General features: G+C 48.6%; 1 protein-coding gene across 1 annotated transcript; it reads right to left on the bottom strand.

Moving 5' to 3' along the window:
• Positions 1–3,735: 3,735 nt before the first annotated feature.
• LOC122944919 lies at positions 3,736–11,280 on the bottom strand. Its single transcript, XM_044303647.1, has 12 exons — positions 10,985–11,280; positions 7,891–8,002; positions 7,645–7,738; positions 7,430–7,484; positions 7,189–7,329; positions 6,617–6,777; positions 6,264–6,362; positions 6,040–6,185; positions 5,786–5,957; positions 4,992–5,104; positions 4,698–4,782; positions 3,736–4,619 (listed from the first exon to the last, which is right to left on the bottom strand). Exons 1-12 carry the CDS (start codon positions 11,100–11,102, stop codon positions 4,563–4,565), a joined length of 1,353 nt encoding a protein of 450 aa, XP_044159582.1. The 5' UTR covers positions 11,103–11,280; the 3' UTR covers positions 3,736–4,562.
• Positions 11,281–25,655: the final 14,375 nt, after the last annotated feature.

The following is a 25,655-nucleotide window of genomic DNA, read 5'->3' as shown; positions in this document are numbered from 1 at the left end:
GAAAAGTGTGAGACGCTAAAAAGGATTCCTGTGCGTCTTGTTTCGTGGCCACTGCAGCCATAGATTGCTCCACTGACGACACCTTCGTCCCCAGAGAGAGCAGCTCGTTTTTTATAATATTGACCTCCGCCTTATAGACCATTTCCAGTCTGGAGATGTATGCCTCCATGTCATCTTTAGTAGGAATAGAAGTAATACGTGTATGAAGGTCGCTCAGTTCTGTAAGGGTGGAAGTCCCCATGTCGGGCTGCGTAGCAATGTGTGTCACGAGTGCCCGAGGGGGAGGCAAGGAAGATTATGGGTGTTGGAAGGATGACGATCATATATAGGAGAGTTCTCCCATTCCCCATCTCCCCACTCACTTGATGCTGCGGTGGTAATGGCGGTTTCCCGCGTTGCCAGCCATGGGCCGCATGGCGGTGGCTGCTACATGTCAGAATCGCCTCCTCAGTCACCTGTTCTGCGGTGCGGGGAGCCTCCAGATGCCTGGCTAGGTCGGCAGGGCTCCGGCTATCTGCCTCCAATGGAACGGAGGTCGCAGGAGCTTCTGTCTGTTCATCCACGTGGGCCTCCCATGAAGATGGCGCAACATCTCCAGACACTACAGGAGGCTGGACCCTCATGAGGTCTGTATCTGGTAGACATGCAGACTGGTGGTCTACCTCTTGCTACTTGCACAAAGCCGATATCAGTCTTGACGCTGTGTTGATGCCCTTCTATGACCCTGTCCAGATTCCCTCATGTCCTGGAATTATCGCCATACTTTTGAAATTGCCAGAAGACGCATAAAACCTTCATGGGATGACATGTATGGATGTAAATGGCAGGTCCGCAATATATGGGCACCGGCAGTGTGCAGTCCGTTTGCAGGTTTGGACTTGGATGGGTCCATGATCTGGACGATACGATCAAAGATAGGTCTTCACCCATCTTTTGTGGAGAGGAGGCACAGATCGGAAGCTCTACGAAGCACTTCCGTGGGCTTTTAGGTTTGTGCCTCTGCAGCGCAAAAGATAAGACATGTCCTACATTTTGCTGCATCTTACACAGAGCCACCAGTTCCCGAGTTTTGTGAACCCGCTATTTGCAGTCCGCAGTATGGTGCACACGCGCTCATCTGAATGACCCCTTATGAAGAAACCGAGGGGGGAAAAAACTGAAAGTGATGGTTTTTATTGGTGGCAATGGTGACGAGATAATGCGCTGAAGTGAGGGTCTCACAGGAGAATAGGATTCCAGGCTTTTGGAGAAGGAGCTCCAGCATGCGCTTCCTTCCTCCTCTCAGTCTACTCTAGAACTCCCCCTCCTGGCAGAAAGCACTAGCAAAGGGGGGGGGGGGTTAGCTCTATTCCTGCTGCTAACCATTCCCGCAAATTCCTCTTCTGTTGCTGCACATAGGAAACATCACATACAACAATAATAAAACCATCACAGATTCCCCCACTGAGGGAAGGGGGGCCAATTCTGATATTTTGCACTGGGGCCCCTGAGCCTTTAGCTACACCACAGGCTGCGACCATTAGAATCAATGGTGAAAATTCACAGAGCTGCAGTAAAGCAGACAGACAGGACATGACACATCTTGATAACCCTCAGAAACTTCCTGAAGGACAGACATTAGAGATGGTATTCCATCCTGCTCTTGAAGAATGCTGGTGACTGATCTTATGGTATCCACTTTACTCCATTGGACTCGCTTTCAATCTTCTAGTCTCCATCCAAAATTCCTTTATTTTAGGTTGAGGATGAGGCGCCTGGTTTTGGGAACTAGAAATATTTTAGGACGCTTCTCCTTTCCTGACTCTGAGTCCAAGAGAGAATTTCTCTTTCTTCTAGAAGATCTTATGCTTTAGATACCAAACTCTGGACAGGGGTCCTCATAAATTGGCCCACTGGAAATCCAGAAAGCTCGAAGCAATACTCCTGATGAATAATAGTCAGGATCCAGGCTTCCTAAATCATAGACTGCCAATAAGGGGAGAACCCTCCCCCCCCCCCAAAAAAAACAGGAGATAATTCTACATCAGCTCCGATACACAGGATCTAAGGATCTGGAATATCTCTGATGAAGGTTAAGATTTCCATTTCTTTCTATCATTAGATCTATCACTTGTTGACCAAAAAGTTTTAAGGGCTTGGATTTCTCAGAGCAGAGGGGTTTTGTGGCTACAGTACTGCAACCTGAGGACTCTGCCGACTGCCCGTCTACCTGCTGTAGATTTAGCAACAAGCCCAACATAGAATAATCATGGCCAAAAAACGCAGAACCTCTTCTGTTTTATACAGCCAGGAGCACTGGGGCTTGGAGACTTCCATGGCTTCTCCTGAATTTCACTTCGACCCATCAGACCCTTTAAGCCAGGCATGCTCAACCTGCAGCCCTCCAGCTGTTGCAAAACTAGAACTTCCAGCATGCCCGAACAGCCTACAGCAGGGCATGGTGGGAGTTGTAGTTTTACAACAGCTGGAGGACCGCAGGGTGAGCATGCCTGCTTTAAGCATTCCTGTATGTCGGTCATATCCACCAAGAGATTGGTTGCCTAATGCCTACTTGTTCTCCATCAAATTAAAACAACTTCAACATTTTACAGACTGCTGTAGCCTCGTCCGGGTTCCACCATCTGTGCTTGGGTGTCCACGTCTAATCTGAAGAGCAGTGGACTATTTAGGGCACTTTAGTTCCTGGCTCCTCAGAGTATGAAGACTGCACCTCGTAAAGGGTCAGGTATTCCTCCTCTGAATCCATTTCCACACCGATACATGTCTTCAGTCTTAGCTCTTGGTCCTTTGGACATGCTCCTCGGTTTCAGACATGAAGGCTTGGACAAGGGTCTTCATTCATGAAAACATAGCCCCAGAACTGAAATAGCTTCTAGGTGACTTGCATTCTCTAAACTCTGCGCCACCCGGCAAGGTGACCCAACATCGTCTACACATTAGGCGCCTTTACATCAGGATCTTTCCTGAGAATCTCTACTGGACATTTGGGGAAAAACATAAAATACCAGTAACACCATACCAATAAAAAATAAATAAATCTTAGAAGAAAGCAGCATCAACAGAGAACACTTAGGCCTCCTTCACACCTGTGAGTTTTCCGTCTAGGAGCATGAAGCAAACACACAGCACCCGGACTAAATCCTGATCCATTCATTTCATTTCTCGCATCATTTATGCGTTTAGGAAAAAATAAATAAATAATCGCAGCACGTTTTATAGTCTGAGTTTTTCACGCAGTTCTGGTTCCATAGAAGTGAATGGGGCCTCAGTGAAAAACTGAAGGCATCCGGATACAATGCGTTTTTCACTGATGGTTGCTAGGAGATGTAGATGGTTATTCTTCAGTTTTTTTTCCACACGTGAAAAATGCATCAAAAACTGATTGCACCCGCACGGAAAAAACTGAACACTGAACGCAATGGCACAAAACTGACTGAACTTGCTGCAAAACCTTTTACCTGAACAGATCGGACACAATCCGTATCGCTCGTGTGAAAGACGCCCTACATTCACACAAGTACCTTCCGTAGCCCCTTTTAGGGACCGCCGATCCCTGGATGGACCCTACTGCAGAGACTTTGTATGGACCTGTAAAGAGCAGTGACAAAACCTAGACCCGCGGAGGTCCTGATGATGATGGTGGTGGCCTGTGGGGCAGATGACCATTCCTCTAGGTGGCAGCGACCTCGCCTCCCACCAGCGGCTGCAGGAAATACGCTCCCCGCTCAAGAAATCTCCACCAATGTAAATAACTTATTTATTCTCTTGTACAAAACTGGAAGAATATGGATGAGATCAGATGGGGGGAGGGGATGTAACATGGAGTGCAGAGCGAGCGCCCCCTGCTGCTCGATACTGGCAGTGTAAGAGTCACAGTTCACATTTGTAACAATAAAAAAAAAGGCACCGAACAAAGCGCAAAAAACAGAGTCGGGCGCCGTTCCTCAGCTTATGTAAGAGCACCATGATCCGTCTACAGGAGCCAAGCATCAAGGGAGTATAAATCGACACATGATACAGCAAACTATACGGTACACAGATGTAGCAGAGCTGAATATGGACAGTGAATAGATAATGTAGTAGATGTCACCTGCAGTCCTATGTAACACTACAGAAAATACTTCATAACACTCAGCTCTGCTACATCTGGATTATACATATTACATCGAGCAGTTTCCGGCACTGCAAAGCCTCGTACATTTTGGGGAGTTCTGACCCCTGCAGGACACCAATGGGTGACGCAGATGTAAATCTATCCTCGGGGGTTTACTTCCTGCTCTAATCGGTCACGCAGTCAGACAGGTCCAGACATGGCGGGTGGGAGGGGTGCAGTTAGTATTAAAAAACGTATCCCCGTCCGTGATTTGTAATGAAAGAGGAAGGAGAGACGTCCTGATCAATAGTGATTGCTGGTGAGAGGCTTTGTCTTCAGGACGACGCTGTAAACTCCTCAGTGGCCGGTGCCGGTAACATGATCGGAGCAGGGATTGTGGGGGCTACTGCGGCTGATAGTGTTTTGTGTTTGTCCCCTGTGGCATGGTAGGGGTTAAAGCAGGGGCTCCTCAGATCATGTCGTGTTCGCCCACGCTCTGCTTCAGGTAATCCTCGTACAGCTGCTTCTACAGAGACAAGAAGGAGAATGGTGAGAAGCAGCGCCACGTGCTGCACGGCAGCCATGACCAGGACGAGCGCCCTACCCTCTTGTGCTCCACGACCTCGGTGACATAGGAGCGGCGGTCCATCAGATAGCGTCTTTCTTTCTTGGTAAGAGTCTGACGGGTTCTGGGGAGGAAAACGCAGGTCAGACAACAGGAAACAGCATAGAGTACGCACTGGGGTCCAGGAAGCTGAGATACGGGGGCTGTCGGCACTGAAGTGATGCCTTAGCAGCCTCCGCATATCCCCTTCCCATCACTCTGCATGAAGACTCAAACAGCTGCACGTATCTCAGCTTCCTAGGAGTACAACCCTCAGCGTCACATGTCTGGTACCTGAAACATCTCTGGGCCACGAACAGGAAGATCAGGCTGAGGAGCAGCAGCCCCAGGAAGGTGTAGAGCACGTAGTCATCTGGGACCATCGCCCACAGGGTCTGGAGGGGAGACTGGGGCGAGAATGGGAAGAAACCAGTTAGACAAACCAGCAGAACATGTCCACAGAGGGGCCCCTGGCTCATACTGTGGCCCCATACAGACAAAAATCTATGTACAACGGTTTAAAGGGACAGCGTCCAGTGACTGTATCATGAAAAGTTCTGCAACTTTGGATTTCAGCTGCCTCAGCAATATCTCTGCTTGCTGTTGGTGTCATGCAGAGGCTAAAATCCTATCCTGACCTAACATTTCTCAGGGCTGAGGGTTTGGTACAATGCTTCAGTCTCAACAATCACACGAGATGAACACAACACAAATCTCTCCTGCCCAGAAAGTTTGTTGCAATGTATCAGTCGAGGAGAAGATATTCCTTTACACTAGGACAGGCATGCTCAACCTGCGGCCCTCCAGCTGTTGCTAAACTACAACTCCCATCATTCCCAGACAGCCTACAGAAGGGCATGGTGGGAGTTGCAGTTTTACAACAGCTGGAGGGGTGCAGGTTGAGCATCCCTGCACTAGTACAATGTACCAAATACCAGCTCTGAACAGGATGTGCTTTACTCCAGTGTCAGCCTCTTCTGTAAACAAGAATGTTCCCGTTCACTGACAGCAAGCAGACATCAAGGTGAGGAAGCAAAAAAAAAAAAAAAAAAAAAAAACACAACACCAGAGTCTAGGGTCATCCTCACCAGGTAGATCTCGAGGGTCTCCACCCCTGACAACCCGAGAAGACTCAGCCAGAAGCTGTGGGGGATGGTACCAAACAATATGGAGGCGAAGAGGAAGACCGGAAGCAGGCAGGCTGTCAGCCCAAAGAGGCAGCCACGGACACGGGCACGTCGGTTACTCCACACGGTGTCACTGAGGGGGAGAGGACGAGAAGTTCAGCACCAGATACAACCAGCCGGATTACAGGATGGACCCCCCCCCCCCCCGCACTCACTCATCCTCCTTTAGTTTGCTCTCGATGCTCTCGCTCAGTCTCTGGCAGTCTCTCCCGAGAGAGTTGAGTGTGGTCTGCAACGTCTGGGTGATTGTTTTCTCAATAGCTTTACAAACATCTTCAATCTGATTGACGCAACGACTCGGCTGCAAAGAGGCGGACTATGAACCACAGCGGACACCAGAGGGCAGTATTGTACGGATGGGCATTATGGGTAATATTACCTTATTGGGGTTCTGGATGTAGATGGTCGGCATGTCAAACCCGCACTTGTTCAGCCCGGGCCTCTTACACAGCTCTTGGACGATCTGCATCAGAACTCTCTGAAGACAAAAAAATAAAAAATAAAATTAAAAAAAAACACAATGTTTAGACACAAGTCACACCCAGAGCTGCATTTATAATTCTGCTGGTTCAGTGTCCGGCTGATGCATTGCAGGAGATGTAGTGTAGAGAATTATGGCGTATCAGCAGCTCAGATGAAAGCTTCAGAATGGCAGACACCAGACCTATGAACGCAGCAGCTCGGGATGTGACTGGAGTATAAGCCGTGATGTCACCGGCTCCGCCTCCTCACCTGGCGGTCACTCTCGCTTCCGGCCTCGTCCGCTTTGCTCAGGTAGAAGCGCAGTTTGTCTCCGTGGCTTTCGTTGAGCTTCTCCACGATATCCAGGGTGCGTTTACACAGCGCCTGACCCATCGGGTCGAAGAAAACCAGCACCAGGTCGCAGAGCTCCCCTGAAAGACACGGCCCGTGATCAGCCCCGATCCCCCTCCGGTCATGGGGGAGAGGCTAACCCCAACTACGTCGGGTAAACTGGAATATTTCAGAATCTAGCCCATTAATGGGGTTACCAGCAATGATGGGGGTCCCACAGGTCAGGGAGGGGGAAATCACATTTTTGGGATGTTCCTGCTGTTGTTCTAGGTTATCGGCTATTTCGGACAGAGGGGGCGACCACTTTATGTAGTCGTTCCTCTGATGAAAAGTCACCTCTACCATATAACCACGGCGGTGACATTCGATAATCCAGAATACCTGACCCAACAGGTCCTACTGATGCCGGATTACAGGACACGTACCTCCCTGAAGCGGTCAGATCACAGGCCTTGGCGCTCCCTCCACCGATGAATGTGCAGTACACTCACCTAGCCACAGGAGGGCCCCGTTTACATTAAAGGGATACTTCATGTCGCCATCCACCAGCCCCGGGGTGTCCACGAAGGTCACGAGACTAAACTTCTTCTGTCGTGAGGTGGAGATCTCGGTGCACAGGTATTCGGACACGCCTAGAGGAGCGAGGACAGGGCTCAGAAGACGGACACCAGGGGGCGCCCTTCTCCCGGCAGGGGTGACTGACCTGCTGTATGGGGAAGGGGTTCGCCTTACCTTGGAAGGTCTGCAGCGGCTTGAAGTGAGGGTACAGGTGAAGGGTGGCATCGCCCTGCAGAAGAAGTCATCGTGAGACTGAGACACAAAGTATCTCCCCGACCCAAGAGCTCACAATCTACCCTGCCATCACTCCTGTAACTGTGCAATAATCCGGACCCCCATTACAATTATTACCTCCCACTACCCCCATCGTACGGACTTCCCCCGCTTACCGTCAGAGACTCTCTCTTGCGGCCGCTTGTAATGAATGCGAAGCCTTGAGTTTCTATGGCGACGCCGGTGCGCTGTATGTGCTCCTCTATGTACCTGCGCAGAGGAAGGGACACCGTGAGCGGCCAAGACAGCCCTGCAGAGCGCCAGCCAGGGGATGGGGGGACAGCACGCGAAAAGCCGCCCCCCCGGCACTGCTAAGGGAGCCGTTATTTCTGGGGTCAGGACAGGGTCACCCCAGTACTCACCAGTTGATGAAGCTGCTCTTCCCGGCGGAGTGGTTCCCCATTAACATCACCGTGATCTTCTTCCTCGGAGGTAAGAACGTGAGGCCGAGGTGAGAGGCGAGAGCGATGAGACCTGCGGAGGAGGCACATGACGTCACAAGGGTATCGAACCGGGAGGGGCCAGGGATATATACACAGGGATTGGGGGGCCAGGGATATATACACAGGGATTGGGGGAGGGGGGGGGCCCACTGACAGACACACACACACACACATACTGGGGGGCCACTGATAGAGACACACACACATACTGGGGGGCCACTGACAGACACACACACACACACACACACACACACACATACTGGGGGGCCACTGACAGACACACACACACATACTGGGGGGCCACTGACAGACACACACACACACATACTGGGGGGCCACTGACAGACAGACACACACACACACATACTGGGGGGCCACTGACAGACAGACACACACATACTGGGGGGCACTGACAGACACACACACACACATACTGGGGGGGGCAACTGACAGACACACACACACATACTGGGGGGGCACTGACAGATATACACACACACATACTGGGGGGGCACTGACAGATATACACACACACATACTGGGGGGGCACTGACAGATATACACACACACATACTGGGGGGGCACTGACAGATATACACACACACATACTGGGGGGGCACTGACAGATATATACACACATACTGGGGGGGCACTGACAGATATACACACACACATACTGGGGGGGCACTGACAGATATATACACACATACTGGGGGGGCACTGACAGATATATACACACATACTGGGGGGGCACTGACAGATATATACACACATACTGGGGGGGCACTGACAGATATATACACACATACTGGGGGGGCACTGACAGATATACACACACACATACTGGGGGGGCACTGACATACACACACATAGTGGGGGGCACTGACAGACACACACACACATACTGGGGGGGGCAACTGACAGATATACACACACACATACTGGGGGGGCACTGACAGATATACACACACACATACTGGGGGGGCACTGACAGATATATACACACACATACTGGGGGGGCACTGACAGATATATACACACATACTGGGGGGGCACTGACAGATATATACACACATACTGGGGGGGCACTGACAGATATATACACACATACTGGGGGGGCACTGACAGATATATACACACATACTGGGGGGGCACTGACAGATATATACACACATACTGGGGGGGCACTGACAGATATATACACACATACTGGGGGGGCACTGACAGATATATACACACATACTGGGGGGGCACTGACAGATATATACACACATACTGGGGGGGCACTGACAGATATATACACACATACTGGGGGGGCACTGACAGATATATACACACATACTGGGGGGGCACTGACAGATATTTACACACATACTGGGGGGGCACTGACAGATATATACACACATACTGGGGGGGCACTGACAGATATATACACACATACTGGGGGGGCACTGACAGATATATACACACATACTGGGGGGGCACTGACAGATATATACACACATACTGGGGGGGCACTGACAGATATATACACACATACTGGGGGGGCACTGACAGATATATACACACATACTGGGGGGGCACTGACAGATATATACACACATACTGGGGGGGCACTGACAGATATATACACACATACTGGGGGGGCACTGACAGATATATACACACATACTGGGGGGGCACTGACAGATATATACACACATACTGGGGGGGCACTGAGATATATACACACATACTGGGGGGGCACTGACAGATATATACACACATACTGGGGGGGCACTGACAGATATATACACACATACTGGGGGGGCACTGACAGATATATACACACATACTGGGGGGCACTGACAGATATATACACACATACTGGGGGGCACTGACAGATATATACACACATACTGGGGGGCACTGACAGATATATACACACATACTGGGGGGCACTGACAGATATATACACACATACTGGGGGGCACTGACAGATATATACACACATACTGGGGGGCACTGACAGATATATACACACATACTGGGGGGCACTGACAGATATATACACACATACTGGGGGGGCACTGACAGACACACACACACATACTGGGGGGGCACTGACAGATATATACACATACTGGGGGGGCACAGACAGATATATACACACATACAGGGGGGCACTGACAGATATATACACACATACTGGGGGGGCACTGACAGATATATACACACACATACTGGGGGGGCACTGACAGATATATACACACACATACTGGGGGGGCACTGACAGATATATACACACATACTGGGGGGCACTGACAGATATACACACACATACTGGGGGCACTGACAGATATATACACACATACTGGGGGGCACTGACAGATATATACACACATACTGGGGGGCACTGACAGACACACACACACATACTGGGGGGGCACTGACAGATATATACACACATACTGGGGGGCACTGACAGACACACACACACATACTGGGGGGGCACTGACATATATACACACATACTGGGGGGGCACTGACAGATATATACACACATACTGGGGGGCACTGACAGACACACACACACATACTGGGGGGGGCAACTGACAGACACACACACACACACACACACATACATACATACTGGGGGGCACTGACAGACATACACACACATACTGGGGGGCACTGACAGATATATACACACACATACTGGGGGGCACTGACAGATATATACACACACATACTGGGGGGCACTGACAGATATATACACACACATACTGGGGGGCACTGACAGATATATACACACACATACTGGGGGGCACTGACAGATATATACACACACATACTGGGGGGGCACTGACAGACACACACACATACTGGGGGGGCACTGACAGACATACACACATACTTGGGGGGCACTGACAGACAGACACACACACATACTGGGGGGGCACTGATGTGCAGACTCAGAAGCACTGGGCGGACGATGCTTTATCACAGCAGAGGGTTCGGTGCAGCGCCTTACCGTTCTCCGGGTCGGTGTACAGGTTATGGCAGTCTCTCAGGATCCTCTCATTCACAGACACGGCCCCGGCCATAGAGTCCGCATTGGCGGCCGCCCGAACCTTTACCTTCCCGGACATGCTGACTTCTCGGAGACTGCTGCTCACAGGAGCCGGCTTCAATAGCTACCAGCGGGGCGAACTGTCTGCCGGGACTTGTAGTCCGGGCCCAAACCTCTCCTCAGGTAAAGCAAAAGATGACGTCACCCAAGAGCACTACACATCCCAGGGTGCTCCAGCCGGGTGACGTTTCCTGACGTGCAACGTGTCAAAATCATAGAGTTCTTAAAGCACACAAGAGAGACACTTCCGGGCAGAGCGGAAGTCAAGTATCCGCCATATTTGTTACTGGTATACATATATATATATATATATATATATATATAATTATTATTATTATATATATATTCTTTTAAATAATGGAATAGTAAAGCGCAGTGTATGGGCAGACAGGAGCTTCAGGTCACAATGTATCACTGTATAGGCTCAGATACACAGCTCCGTTTCTGTATCACACAGGACAGGATACCTCCCAACTTTGTAAATGAAGAAAGAGGGACACAGCAAATTTTTTCTACACTAGGCCACGCCTCTAACTCCGCCCAAAACATAACTATACACCTAATCCCACCCAGTCCCCTTAATGCCCCCACATAGTATTTATTCCCCCTGCATGCCACAGCACAGTATTTATGCCCACATTGTGCCCCCAGTAATATGCCCACATTGTGCCCCCAGTAATATGCCCGTATTGTGCCCCCCCAGTAATGTGCCCACATTGTGCCCCCAGTAATATGCCCACATTGTGCCCCCAGTAATATGCTCACATTGTGCCCCCAGTAATATGCTCATATTGTGCCCCCCCAGTAATGTGCCCACATTGTGCCCCCCAGTAATATGCCCACATTGTGCCCCCAGTAATATGCTCACATTGTGCCCCAGTAATATGCTCACATTGTGCCCCCAGTAATATGCCCATATTGTGCCCCCCCCAGTAATATGCCCACATTGTGCCCCCAGTAATATGCTCACATTGTGCCCCCAGTAATATGCCCATATTGTGCCCCCCCCCCCAGTAATGTGCTCACATTGTGCCCCCAGTAATATGCCCATATTGTGCCCCCCCAGTAATGTGCCCACATTGTGCCCCCCAGTAATATGCCCGTATTGTGCCCCCCAGTAATATGCCCACATTGTGACCCCAGTAATATGCCCATATTGTGCCCCCAGTAATATGCCCGTATTGTGCCCCCCAGTAATATGCCCACATTGTGCCCCCCCAGTAATATGCCCTTATTGTGCCCCCCAGTAATATGCCCTTATTGTGCCCCCCAGTAATATGCCCACATTGTGACCCCAGTAATATGCTCACATTGTGCCCCCGGTAATATGCCCATATTGTGCCCCCCCAGTAATTGCCCACATTGTGCCCCCCAGTAATATGCCCACATTGTGCCCCCAGTAATATGCCCACATTGTGACCCAAGTAATATGCCCACATTGTGCCCCCAGTAATATGCCCACATTGTGACCCCAGTAATATGCCCACATTGTGCCCCCAGTAATATGCCCACATTGTGCCCCCAGTAATATGCCCACATTGTGCCCCCAGTAATATGCCCATATTGTGCCCCCAGTAATATGCCCACATTGTGCCCCCAGTAATATGCCCACATTGTGCCCCCAGTAATATGCCCTCATTGTGACCCCAGTAATATACCTGCATTGTGCCCCCAGTAATTTGCTCTCATTGTGCCCTCAGTAATATGCCCGTATTGTGCCCCCCAGTAATATGCCCGTATTGTGCCCCCAGTAATATGTCCACATTGTGCCCCCAGTAATATGCCCACATTGTGCCCCCAGTAATATGCTCACATTGTGCCCCCAGTAATGTGCCCACATTGTGCCCCCAGTAATGTGCCCACATTGTGCCCCCAGTAATGTGCCCACATTGTGCCCCCAGTAATGTGCCCACATTGTGCCCCCAGTAATATGCCCACATTGTGCCCCCAGTAATATGCCCACATTGTGCCCCCAGTAATATGCCCACATTGTGCCCCCAGTAATATGCCCACATTGTGCCCCCAGTAATATGCCCACATTGTGCCCCCAGTAATATGCCCACATTGTGCCCCCAGTAATATGTCCACATTGTGCCCCCAGTAATATGCCCACATTGTGCCCCCAGTAATATGTCCACATTGTGCCCCCAGTAATATGCTCTCATTGTGCCCTCAGTAATATGCCCGTATTGTGCCCCCCAGTAATATGCTCACATTGTGCCCCCAGTAATATGCTCACATTGTGCCCCCAGTAATGTGCCCACATTGTGCCCCCAGTAATATGCTCACATTGTGCCCCCAGTAATGTGCCCACATTGTGCCCCCAGTAATATGCCCACATTGTGCCCCCAGTAATATGCCCACATTGTGCCCCCAGTAATGTGCCCACATTGTGCCCCCAGTAATGTGCCCACATTGTGCCCCCAGTAATATGCCCACATTGTGCCCCCAGTAATATGCCCACATTGTGCCCCCAGTAATATGCCCACATTGTGCCCCCAGTAATATGCCCGTATTGTGCCCCCAGTAATATGCCCACATTGTGCCCCCAGTAATATGCCCACATTGTGCCCCCAGTAATATGCCCTCATTGTGACCCCAGTAATATACCTGCATTGTGCCCCCAGTAATTTGCTCTCATTGTGCCCTCAGTAATATGCCCGTATTGTGCCCCCCAGTAATATGCCCGTATTGTGCCCCCAGTAATATGTCCACATTGTGCCCCCAGTAATATGCCCACATTGTGCCCCCAGTAATATGCTCACATTGTGCCCCCAGTAATGTGCCCACATTGTGCCCCCAGTAATGTGCCCACATTGTGCCCCCAGTAATGTGCCCACATTGTGCCCCCAGTAATGTGCCCACATTGTGCCCCCATTAATATGCCCACATTGTGCCCCCAGTAATATGCCCACATTGTGCCCCCAGTAATATGCCCACATTGTGCCCCCAGTAATATGTCCACATTGTGCCCCCAGTAATATGCCCACATTGTGCCCCCAGTAATATGTCCACATTGTGCCCCCAGTAATATGCTCTCATTGTGCCCTCAGTAATATGCCCGTATTGTGCCCCCCAGTAATATGCTCACATTGTGCCCCCAGTAATATGCTCACATTGTGCCCCCAGTAATGTGCCCTCATTGTGCCCCCAGTAATATGCTCACATTGTGCCCCCAGTAATGTGCCCACATTGTGCCCCCAGTAATATGCCCACATTGTGCCCCCAGTAATATGCCCACATTGTGCCCCCAGTAATGTGCCCACATTGTGCCCCCAGTAATGTGCCCACATTGTGCCCCCAGTAATGTGCCCACATTGTGCCCTCAGTAATATGGAGAGCCGACAGGGGGAAGGAATGATGGAGCAGAGACAGCTGCCAGAAAGCGGGACATTCCTACCCCGCAGTGGCGACTCTAGGAACAATATATAGGGGGGGGGGGGGGCACATAAGATACCACAGTCAAAAATGGGGGGGGGGGCACTAATCATTTTCACCACTTGATCATACTACTGACAAAACCAAAATCTGTATATACATCTGTATATACTGTATAAATAAGATAACAAAGTCCGAGAGTATCGCGGTCTGCAGGGGTAGCTCTTTATTGTACTGACCTAATACCTAAAAGAGAAGCTTTCCAGAGTTTCCCTTTCTTCCTCGTTGTTGCTTGAGTATTCAGAAACGATCTGTTCCTCAGGGTGGGCTCACCTCCGCGTTATGCCGGAATATAACGGAATGGCCGACTGGAACGCCAAACGGAAGCCTTTAAGAGGCAAGAGGCCTTCCATTTTACTCTGTCCTAATAGAAGTCTATGGGAAAACACAACCGATCCGTCTGGGTCTCGTTATGCAAGACGGAAAAGTCCTGTCGACAGGGACCCCGACGGATCCGTTTTGTTTCCCATAGATTTCTATTATGACAGAAAGCAAACGGAATGCCTCTTAAAGGCATCATAATACGTCTATGGGCCGCAGAACGGATCGTCCTCCGTTTATGGATTCCGTTATTTTCAGTTTTAACCATGTTATAACCGAAAGCCATAACTCTAGTGTGAACCCACCCTGAAAGGTGAATGGCAGGAGAATTTCAAAATCTAGATCAATATATACAATTTGTTAAGTGGGCTGAATGGGAGAAATTTTCTATTTCGGCTATTTTTACCTAGATTTTTCAATTCTGCTACTAATTCACCTGCAATTCAGCTCGGAGAATTGGTAGGAGAACTGGTAGAACTGGTCGGAGAACTGGTCGGAGAACTGGTCGGAGAACTGGTAGGAGAACTGGTCGGAGAACTGGTAGGAGAACTGGTAGGAGAACTGGTCGGAGAACTGGTCGGAGAACTGGTAGGAGAACTGGTCGGAGAACTGGTAGGAGAACTGGTCGGAGAACTGGTCGGAGAACTGGTCGGAGAACTGGTTAATGTGGCTGTGAAGGGAGACGTTCCAGAGTGGTTCTGCGGCCACAGCGCAGCCTGCAGGACACAGAGAGGCCTGGGCTCCACATCACAGCAACACTACATTTATACCTAGTGAGGGTCGTCGGCCATAGTGAGACGCACGCGCAGGCAGCAGTGGTGAGCGCCGCAAGCTTAAAGGGTTTCTGTCACTAGAATTTTCAGTATTAAACTGGCTGACATTAGCGATGTGCACCTAACTCTGCTATCCTAATGATTATCCGTGCCCCGTTACTGTAGAGTTCTTACCTTTATGTGTAAATTATAAAGCGTTGCTCCTGCTCCTAGAGGCTCCCGTCTCCCACCTCAAGTCGCGACTTCCAAGTGTTGATTGACAGGGCCAGGCATCGTTCGCATCCTTCTGCCTGCCCCGTGCCCTGGGGAAATCTCGCACCGTTCGCTATTCTGCGCAGGCGCGGTGAGGGAAGGACGCTCGCAGGCTGCCAGCTTCCTCACCGCGCCTGCGCAGAATTCCAACAACATCGAATTTTGGCTAAATAGATCTAGTAGTCCACACACGTTTGCCAATCAGCCTCACGAGTTATCACCACGGGACCCCACTTGGTCCATGCCCCATTTGCTCCCAACACCCACCCAATCTCTTGGAGACCCACACTCATATACTCACCCTCCAAACACACCCCAGGTATCAGCACGTCCGCATGATCGCAATATTACCACCAGAAAACATTGCCAAAGGAATTTTTTCCTTAATAGCAATAGAAGGAAACCCCAAAATAAACCTGTCCATCACAACAATAGATACTATGGATCTACCCTTGGAGTGCCAACATCACCTAATCCTACTTTGGATCCACTCACCTCCCCCTCCTATTCCCAAAACCAATTCCATCGGCCCCAGACCTTCAATCTCAAAATCACTGCCTAAAATCACCGCCTACCCCATGGTCCATTTCTAACCATCATACCACAATGTCATCTCTCTTGGAAGCAGGATACCATTCCACAGATCATCTCGATTTTCCACCTATCATCTTCGGTTCCTCCACTTCCAACCAACCGCTATCCCAACTTGCCACCTATCTCAGCCATGAATTGCACCTAACGCACCAAGTGGCAATAATCAATCCACTTTGTCAGAAGACTCCCTTATTACCATTCACAATACCAGTACCCAAGACGTTCCGGACCTCACCGGACATCAATCTGTGTCTTTTTTACCCTTACCCGGGGCCCTGACCCTGGAAGCGATCTATGCCCTACGGCAACCATCAGGGACCACTATGATAACGGATTTCTTCTGTCAAAAAAAGAAAAAGAATATATCACTGTAGATCATCCAAATTTAGCTTTATTTTATCATCTACCCAAGGTACACCAATCTATCAATAATCCGTCGGAAAGACCAATCATCTCGGGCATCTCTTCTCTGACCTGCAACTTGTCACATTACGTAGATGTTCTACTACAGAAATATGTGATTAACCTCCCCTCATATCTAAAGGACTCCTCAAGCCTAATATCGCTCCTTAAAGAGGTGGAATGGGAAGAATCTTCTATTTGGACAACACTAGATGTCTCAGCTTTGTATTCTAACATTCCTCACAAAGCAGGAATAAATGCCACACAGCATTTCCTCCAACAGGACGTGACATTGCCCTACTTACAAGGCCAGCTTATATTAGATGAGTTCATCCTAAATCACAATATATTTACGTTTGAAAACAAAATATACAAATAGAGAAAGGGAACCGCAATGGGCACTCGTTTCGCGCCAAGTTTTGTCAATTTATATATGGGACTATTCGAAAATCTATATATCTACAACGGACACCCGTGGCGCAATAAACTGATATTCTACAAACGTTACATCGACGACCTACTGTTGATCTGGAACGGGAACATTGAAGATGCCGTCAATTTTACCGCACATTTGAATAATAACACCTTCAACCTCACTTTTACAGCCAATTATTCTACTGTGGCTATTGAATTCTTGGACCTGGTTCTTTTCTCCAAGGGAAGATGTATAGAAACCAAGACATTTTCGAAGAAAGTAGGCGGTAATAGCTACCTAGATTATCAAAGTTTACACCATAAGAAATGGAAAAATAATATCCCATTTAGCCACTTCCCCAAATCAAGGAGTACTTGGCACCACTGGCACAGGCCCACTACTTCTCCACCCTCGATCTGGCCGGTGGGTATTGGCAAGTGCCAGTTGCAAAAAAGGACAGGGAGAAGACAGCGTTTATAACTTCTATGGGATTGTATGAATTTCTGAGATTGCCCTATGGAGTGAATAATCCCCTGCCATGTTTAATGCAGCTGTGCCTGGGGGAGCTAAGTCATGAGTGCCTGCTTATTTATCTTGATGACATTATCGTCTTCTCTTCCATGTTTGAGGGGCATCTGGAACAACTGGATAGAGTCCTTACCCAGTTGGAAGAGTATGGATTGAAGCTAAAACCCCACAAGTGTGACCTTTTCAGGGAGAGTCTTGAGTACAGAGTTTCCAAAGAGAGGGTCCTACCCATGGACTTGAAGGTCCGAGCCACGTAACAGTGGCCAGTGCCTACCAAAGGTAGCGAATTACAGTCTGTCCCAGGGTTAAGCAATTACTACGTTTTATCAAGGACTTTGCTTAGGTGGCAGCACCTTTGTATGCCCTGCTTTCTGGGGGTTCGCCTCTGGAGACAAAGAACAGCCCTCTTTTGAAATATGGAAGATGACCATGCCTTCCGAGAATTGAAGAAGTTGTTGACCAGTGCCCCCATACTGGCCAATGCTGACTTTACCAATCCCTTTGTCTTACAGACAGATGGGAGCTTGTGAGGTTTGGGTGCAGCGCTCACCTAGGCGCAAGATGGACAAGAATGGGTGATTGCACACGCGAGTAGAAAAATTCCTGAGAATTATAGCTTGTTCAAATTAAAGCTGCTGACTGTGGTCTGGGCATTGACCGAGAAGTTTGCTGACATCGTAACTGGGGCAGAGTACACTTTGCTAACTGTCAACAATCCTTTGGTTCAACGGAAAGACAGCCAAGTTGGGGGCTCTGGAACACCGGTGGAAGGCTTGCCTCAGCAAATTAATTTTTAAACCTCAATACAGGCCAGGCTGAGAGAATACTAATGCAGACGTCCTGTGCCAAAATCCTGTGGAAGGTCCGACTGGACCCAGTGATGATGACCGAGAGGAAGATGAGACCCCAGAAATCGCAGTCCAAGGGACAGAGCTTGGGATGGTTGGTCCAGTGGAAGGGTCCAGTGAAGAATGGCAGTAACGTCAAATTCGGGACCAACAGAGCACCAGAGTAAAGGGATGGCTGCAGGACAACTACCAACCCACACAGGAGGAGCGAGAGGCCCTGAGCTATGAGGGTAAGAAGCTGTGGCACCAGAGGGACTGCCTGGCTATACGAGAAACAGTTCTTTGCCGAAGAATCCAACTTCCTACAGAAAACGGACCCACCTGGCAGGTGGTGATATCTACTGATGAGGTGAGAAGGATTGTTGAGATGATGCACGAGAAGAAGGAACATTTAGGGCCATCTAAAACGTTTTGTGGCTACAACGGTTCTATTACCATCCTAATCTCCAGAAGGTAGCCATGGGCGTTTGTGAAAGTTGCCAGAGCTGTAGCTTGGCCAGGGACCAACAGGCCCCAGTTGGTAATATCCAAGCTTGTGATGATGGATAACCTGACTGTGGAGGAATCTCTAAGGGGATATGAGCACTTGTTGGTAATCGTGGACCACTTTACAAAGTTTGCCGTAGCTGTCCCTACTCAGGATCAGACAGCAGAGTCAGCAGCACAGGCCCTGTGGAAGAACTTCATTTTGCCATACAGATGTCCTGCTCAGTTTCTTTTCGAGCACTGGTGCTTGTTTTGAGGGTAGAGTCATCGAGGAATTATGTCGGCTCCACCACATAAGAAAGACCCAGACAACTCCGTATCACCTGCAAGGAAATGGGGCGTGTGAGCCCCTTGAACCACACCCTGTTGCAGATGTTGAGGATGCTAGAAGAACAGAAGAAAGAGCTGTGTAATACCGCAGGATTATCCCCAAGCCAGCAGAGGGAGCTGTCTGAGATGTATGCAGCAACCTGGAGGAAGCCAGGACTCAGGGGAGAGAGGTGGACGTGTGAGGCCAGGACTCTTTTTAGTGATCCTGATCATTAGGCTCAGCTCACCAAAAATAACTGGCTATTTTGGCTCTGAAATGGGACACTTCAGGAACAAAGAGGGACTTGGGTCAAAACTAGAGACTGTCAGGGGGACACTTTGGAGGTCTGAGCTAAGGCCAGGCAGCCCCTGTCCACACATTCCACTATAACCTGCTCTGTCCTGACATGAGGCTGTCAGGCCCTGTTATCTATAATCTGATTGGCTCAGTGTCCTATACAGTAAACCTCTGATTGGCTCAGTGTCCTATGCCGTAAACATCTGATTGGCTCAGTGTCCTATACCGTAAACATCTGATTGGCTCAGTGTCCTATACCGTAAACATCTGATCGGCTCAGCGTTCTATACCGTAAACATCTGATTGGCTCAGCGTCCTATACCGTAAACATCTGATTGGCTCAGTGTCCTATACCGTAAACCTCTGATTGGCTCAGTGTTATACAGTAAACATCTGATTGGCTCAGTGTCCTATACCGTAAACATCTGATCGGCTCAGCGTCCTATACCGTAAACATCTGATTGGCTCAGCTTCCTATACAGTAAACATCTGATTGGCTCAGTGTCCTATACCGTAAACATCGGATTGGCTCAGTGTCCTATACCGTAAACCTCTGATTGGCTCAGTGTTATACAGTAAACATCTGATTGGCTCAGTGTCCTATACCGTAAACATCTGATCGGCTCAGCGTCCTATACCGTAAACATCTGATTGGCTCAGCTTCCTATACAGTAAACATCTGATTGGCTCAGCGTCCTATACCGTAAACATCTGATTGGCTCAGTGTCCTATACCGTAAACCTCTGATTGGCTCAGTGTCCTATACAGTAAACATCTGATTGGCTCAGTGTTATACAGTAAACATCTGATTGGCTCAGTGTCCTATACCGTAAACATCTGATTGGCTCAGCTTCCTATACAGTAAACATCTGATTGGCTCAGTGTCCTATACCGTAAACATCTGATCGGCTCAGCGTTCTATACCGTAAACATCTGATTGGCTCAGCGTCCTATACCGTAAACCTCTGATTGGCTCAGTGTCCTATACAGTAAACATCTGATTGGCTCAGCATCCTATACCGTAAACATCTGATTGGCTCAGTGTCCTATACAGTAAACATCTGATTGGCTCAGTGTCCTATACCGTAAACATCTGATTGGCTCAGCGTCCTATACCGTAAACATCTGATTGGCTCAGCGTCCTATACCGTAAACATCTGATTGGCTCAGCGTCCTATACCGTAAACATCTGATTGGCTCAGCGTCCTATACCGTAAACATCGGATTGGCTCAGCGTCCCAAACCGTAAACATCGGATTGGCTCAGCGTCCCATACCGTAAACATTGGATTGGCTCAGAGTCCTATACTGTAAACCTCTGATTGGCTCAGTGTCCTATACCGTAAACATCTGATTGGCTCAGTGTCCTATACCGTAAACCTCTGATTGGCTCATTGTCCTATACCGTAAACATCTGATTGGCTCATTGTCCTATACCGTAAACATCTGATTGGCTCAGTGTCCTATACCGTAAACATCTGATTGGCTCAGTGTCCTATACCGTAAACCTCTGATTGGCTCATTGTCCTATACCGTAAACATCTGATTGGCTCAGCGTCCTATACCGTAAACCTCTGATTGGCTCAGCGTCATATACTGTAAACATCAGATTGACTCATTGTCCTATACCGTAAACATCTGATTGGCTCAGCGTCCTATACCGTAAACCTCTGATTGGCTTTGTGTTTGTGTCTTTATTTATAAACACTGAGGAAGGGGAACCCCGACTCTACTGTACCCAACTCTGTGTGTGGTTATTGTCTCCCAGCCGGTGAATAACTTGACCCTCGACAACTTCATTTTCATAAGAGAAAGGTACTCTAACAATAGGATTAGATACACAGCTCAGCAGACAGTATCACACAGGAGAGGATTAGATACACCGCTCAGCAGACAGTATCACACAGGATAGGATTAGATACACAGCTCAGCAGACAGTATCACACAGGATAGGATTAGATACACAGCTCAGCAGACAGTATCACACAGGATAGGATTAGATACACAGCTCAGCAGACAGTATCACACAGGACAGGATTAGATACACAGCTCAGCAGACAGTATCACACAGGATAGGATTAGATACACAGCTCAGCAGACAGTATCACACAGGACAGGATTAGATACACCGCTCAGCAGACAGTATCACACAGGATAGGATTAGATACACAGCTCAGCAGACAGTATCACACAGGATAGGATTAGATACACGGCTCAGCAGACAGTATCACACAGGACAGGATTAGATACACAGCTCAGCAGACAGTATCACACAGGAGAGGATTAGATACATAGCTCAGCAGACCGTATCACACAGGAGAGGATTAGATACACAGCTCAGCACAGTATCACACTGATAGGATTAGATACACAGCTCAGCAGACAGTATCACACAGGATAGGATTAGATACACAGCTCAGCAGACAGTATCACACAGGATAGGATTAGATACACAGCTCAGCAGACAGTATCACACAGGACAGGATTAGATACACAGCTCAGCAGACAGTATCACACAGGATAGGATTAGATACACAGCTCAGCAGACAGTATCACACAGGAGAGGATTAGATACACAGCTCAGCAGACAGTATCACACAGGAGAGGATTAGATACACAGCTCAGCAGACAGTATCACACAGGAGAGGATTAGATACACAGCTCAGCAGACTGTATCACACAGGATAGGATTAGATACACAGCTCAGCAGGGAGTATCACACAGGATAGGATTAGATACACAGCTCAGCAGACTGTATCACACAGGATAGGATTAGATACACAGCTCAGCAGACAGTATCACACAGGACAGGATTAGATACACAGCTCAGCAGACAGTATCACACAGGATAGGATTAGATACACAGCTCAGCAGACAGTATCACACAGGACAGGATTAGATACACCGCTCAGCAGACAGTATCACACAGGATAGGATTAGATACACAGCTCAGCAGACAGTATCACACAGGATAGGATTAGATACACAGCTCAGCAGACAGTATCACACAGGATAGGATTAGATACACAGCTCAGCAGACAGTATCACACAGGACAGGATTAGATACACCGCTCAGCAGACAGTATCACACAGGATAGGATTAGATACACAGCTCAGCAGACAGTATCACACAGGATAGGATTAGATACACAGCTCAGCAGACAGTATCACACAGGATAGGATTAGATACACAGCTCAGCAGACAGTATCACACAGGACAGGATTAGATACACAGCTCAGCAGACTGTATCACACAGGATAGGATTAGATACACAGCTCAGCAGGCAGTATCACACAGGATAGGATTAGATACACAGCTCAGCAGACTGTATCACACAGGAGAGGATTAGATACACAGCTCAGCAGACTGTATCACACAGGATAGGATTAGATACACAGCTCAGCAGACAGTATCACACAGGACAGGATTAGATACACAGCTCAGCAGACAGTATCACACAGGATAGGATTAGATACACAGCTCAGCAGACAGTATCACACAGGATAGGATTAGATACACAGCTCAGCAGACAGTATCACACAGGATAGGATTAGATACACAGCTCAGCAGACAGTATCACACGGGATAGGATTAGATACACGGCTCAGCAGACAGTATCACACAGGAGAGGATTAGATACACAGCTCAGCAGACAGTATCACACGGGATAGGATTAGATACACGGCTCAGCAGACAGTATCACACATAATCCACGGCTCAGCAGACAGTATCACACAGGATAGGATTAGATACACAGCTCAGCAGACAGTATCACACAGGATAGGATTAGATACACAGCTCAGCAGACAGTATCACACAGGATAGGATTAGATACACGGCTCAGCAGACAGTATCACACAGGATAGGATTAGATACACAGCTCAGCAGACAGTATCACACAGGAGGGGATTAGATACACAGCTCAGCAGACAGTATCACACAGGAGAGGATTAGATACACAGCTCAGCAGACAGTATCACACAGGATAGGATTAGATACACAGCTCAGCAGACAGTATCACACAGGATAGGATTAGATACACAGCTCAGCAGACAGTATCACACAGGATAGGATTAGATACACAGCTCAGCAGACAGTATCACACAGGACAGGATTAGATACACAGCTCAGCAGACAGTATCACACAGGATAGGATTAGATACACAGCTCAGCAGACAGTATCACACAGGATAGGATTAGATACACAGCTCAGCAGACAGTATCACACAGGATAGGATTAGATACACAGCTCAGCAGACAGTATCACACAGGAGAGGATTAGATACACAGCTCAGCAGACTGTATCACACAGGATAGGATTAGATACACAGCTCAGCAGGCAGTATCACACAGGATAGGATTAGATACACAGCTCAGCAGACAGTATCACACAGGAGAGGATTAGATACACAGCTCAGCAGACAGTATCACACAGGAGAGGATTAGATACACAGCTCAGCAGACAGTATCACACAGGATAGGATTAGATACACAGCTCAGCAGACAGTATCACACAGGATAGGATTAGATACACAGCTCAGCAGACAGTATCACACAGGACAGGATTAGATACACAGCTCAGCAGACAGTATCACACAGGATAGGATTAGATACACAGCTCAGCAGACAGTATCACACAGGATAGGATTAGATACACAGCTCAGCAGACAGTATCACACAGGATAGGATTAGATACACAGCTCAGCAGACAGTATCACACGGGATAGGATTAGATACACAGCTCAGCAGACAGTATCACACAGGATAGGATTAGATACACAGCTCAGCAGACAGTATCACACAGGATAGGATTAGATACACAGCTCAGCAGACAGTATCACACAGGACAGGAATAGATACACAGCTCAGCAGACAGTATCACACAGGATAGGATTAGATACACAGCTCAGCAGACGGTATCACACAGGATAGGATTAGATACACAGCTCAGCAGACAGTATCACATAGGATAGGATTAGATACACAGCTCAGCAGACAGTATCACACAGGACAGGATTAGATACACAGCTCAGCAGACAGTATCACACAGGATAGGATTAGATACACAGCTCAGCAGACAGTATCACACAGGATAGGATTAGATACACAGCTCAGCAGACAGTATCACACAGGAGAGGATTAGATACACAGCTCAGCAGACAGTATCACACAGGATTAGATACACAGCTCAGCAGACTGTATCACACAGGATGGGATTAGATACACAGCTCAGCAGACAGTATCACACAGGATAGGATTAGATACACAGCTCAGCAGACAGTATCACACAGGTTAGGATTAGATACACGGCTCAGCAGACAGTATCACACAGGATAGGATTAGATACGCGGCTCAGCAGACTGTATCACACAGGAGAGGATTAGATACACAACTCAGCAGACTGTATCACACAGGATAGGATTAGATACGTGGCTCAGCAGACGGTATCACACAGGACAGGATTAGATACACAGCTCAGCAGACAGTATCACACAGGACAGGATTAGATACACAGCCCAGCAGACAGTATCACACAGGAGAGGATTAGATACACAGCTCAGCAGACAGTGTCACACAGGATAGGATTAGATACACAGCTCAGCAGACAGTATCACACAGGATAGGATTAGATACACAGCTCATCAGACAGTATCACACAGGATAGGATTAGATACACAGCTCAGCAGGCAGTATCACACAGGATAGGATTAGATACACAGCTCAGCAGGCAGTATCACACAGGAGAGGATTAGATACACAGCTCAGCAGGCAGTATCACACAGGACAGGATTAGATACACAGCTCAGCAGACTGTATCACACAGGATGGGATTGGATACACAGCTCAGCAGACAGTATTACGCAGGATGGGATTAGATACGCGGCTCAGCAGATGGTATCACGCAGGA

This window comes from Bufo gargarizans, chromosome 8 (genome assembly GCF_014858855.1).
Source record: "Bufo gargarizans isolate SCDJY-AF-19 chromosome 8, ASM1485885v1, whole genome shotgun sequence".
Classification (NCBI taxonomy): domain Eukaryota; kingdom Metazoa; phylum Chordata; class Amphibia; order Anura; family Bufonidae; genus Bufo; species Bufo gargarizans.
Note: the sequence above shows the minus strand (reverse complement) of the source record. Positions and strands in the feature narration are given on the sequence as shown.

Coding starts and splice junctions, on each gene's coding strand:
- LOC122944919 (XM_044303647.1), bottom strand. CDS start 11,102: ATGTCCGGGAAGGTAAAGGTTCGGGCGGCCGCCAATGCGGACTCTATG. Junction 7,330..7,429: donor GCCGCTGCAGACCTTCCAAG/GTAAGGCGAACC, acceptor TCGCTCCTCTAG/GCGTGTCCGAATACCTGTGC. Junction 6,186..6,263: donor ACATCCAGAACCCCAATAAG/GTAATATTACCC, acceptor GCCTCTTTGCAG/CCGAGTCGTTGCGTCAATCA.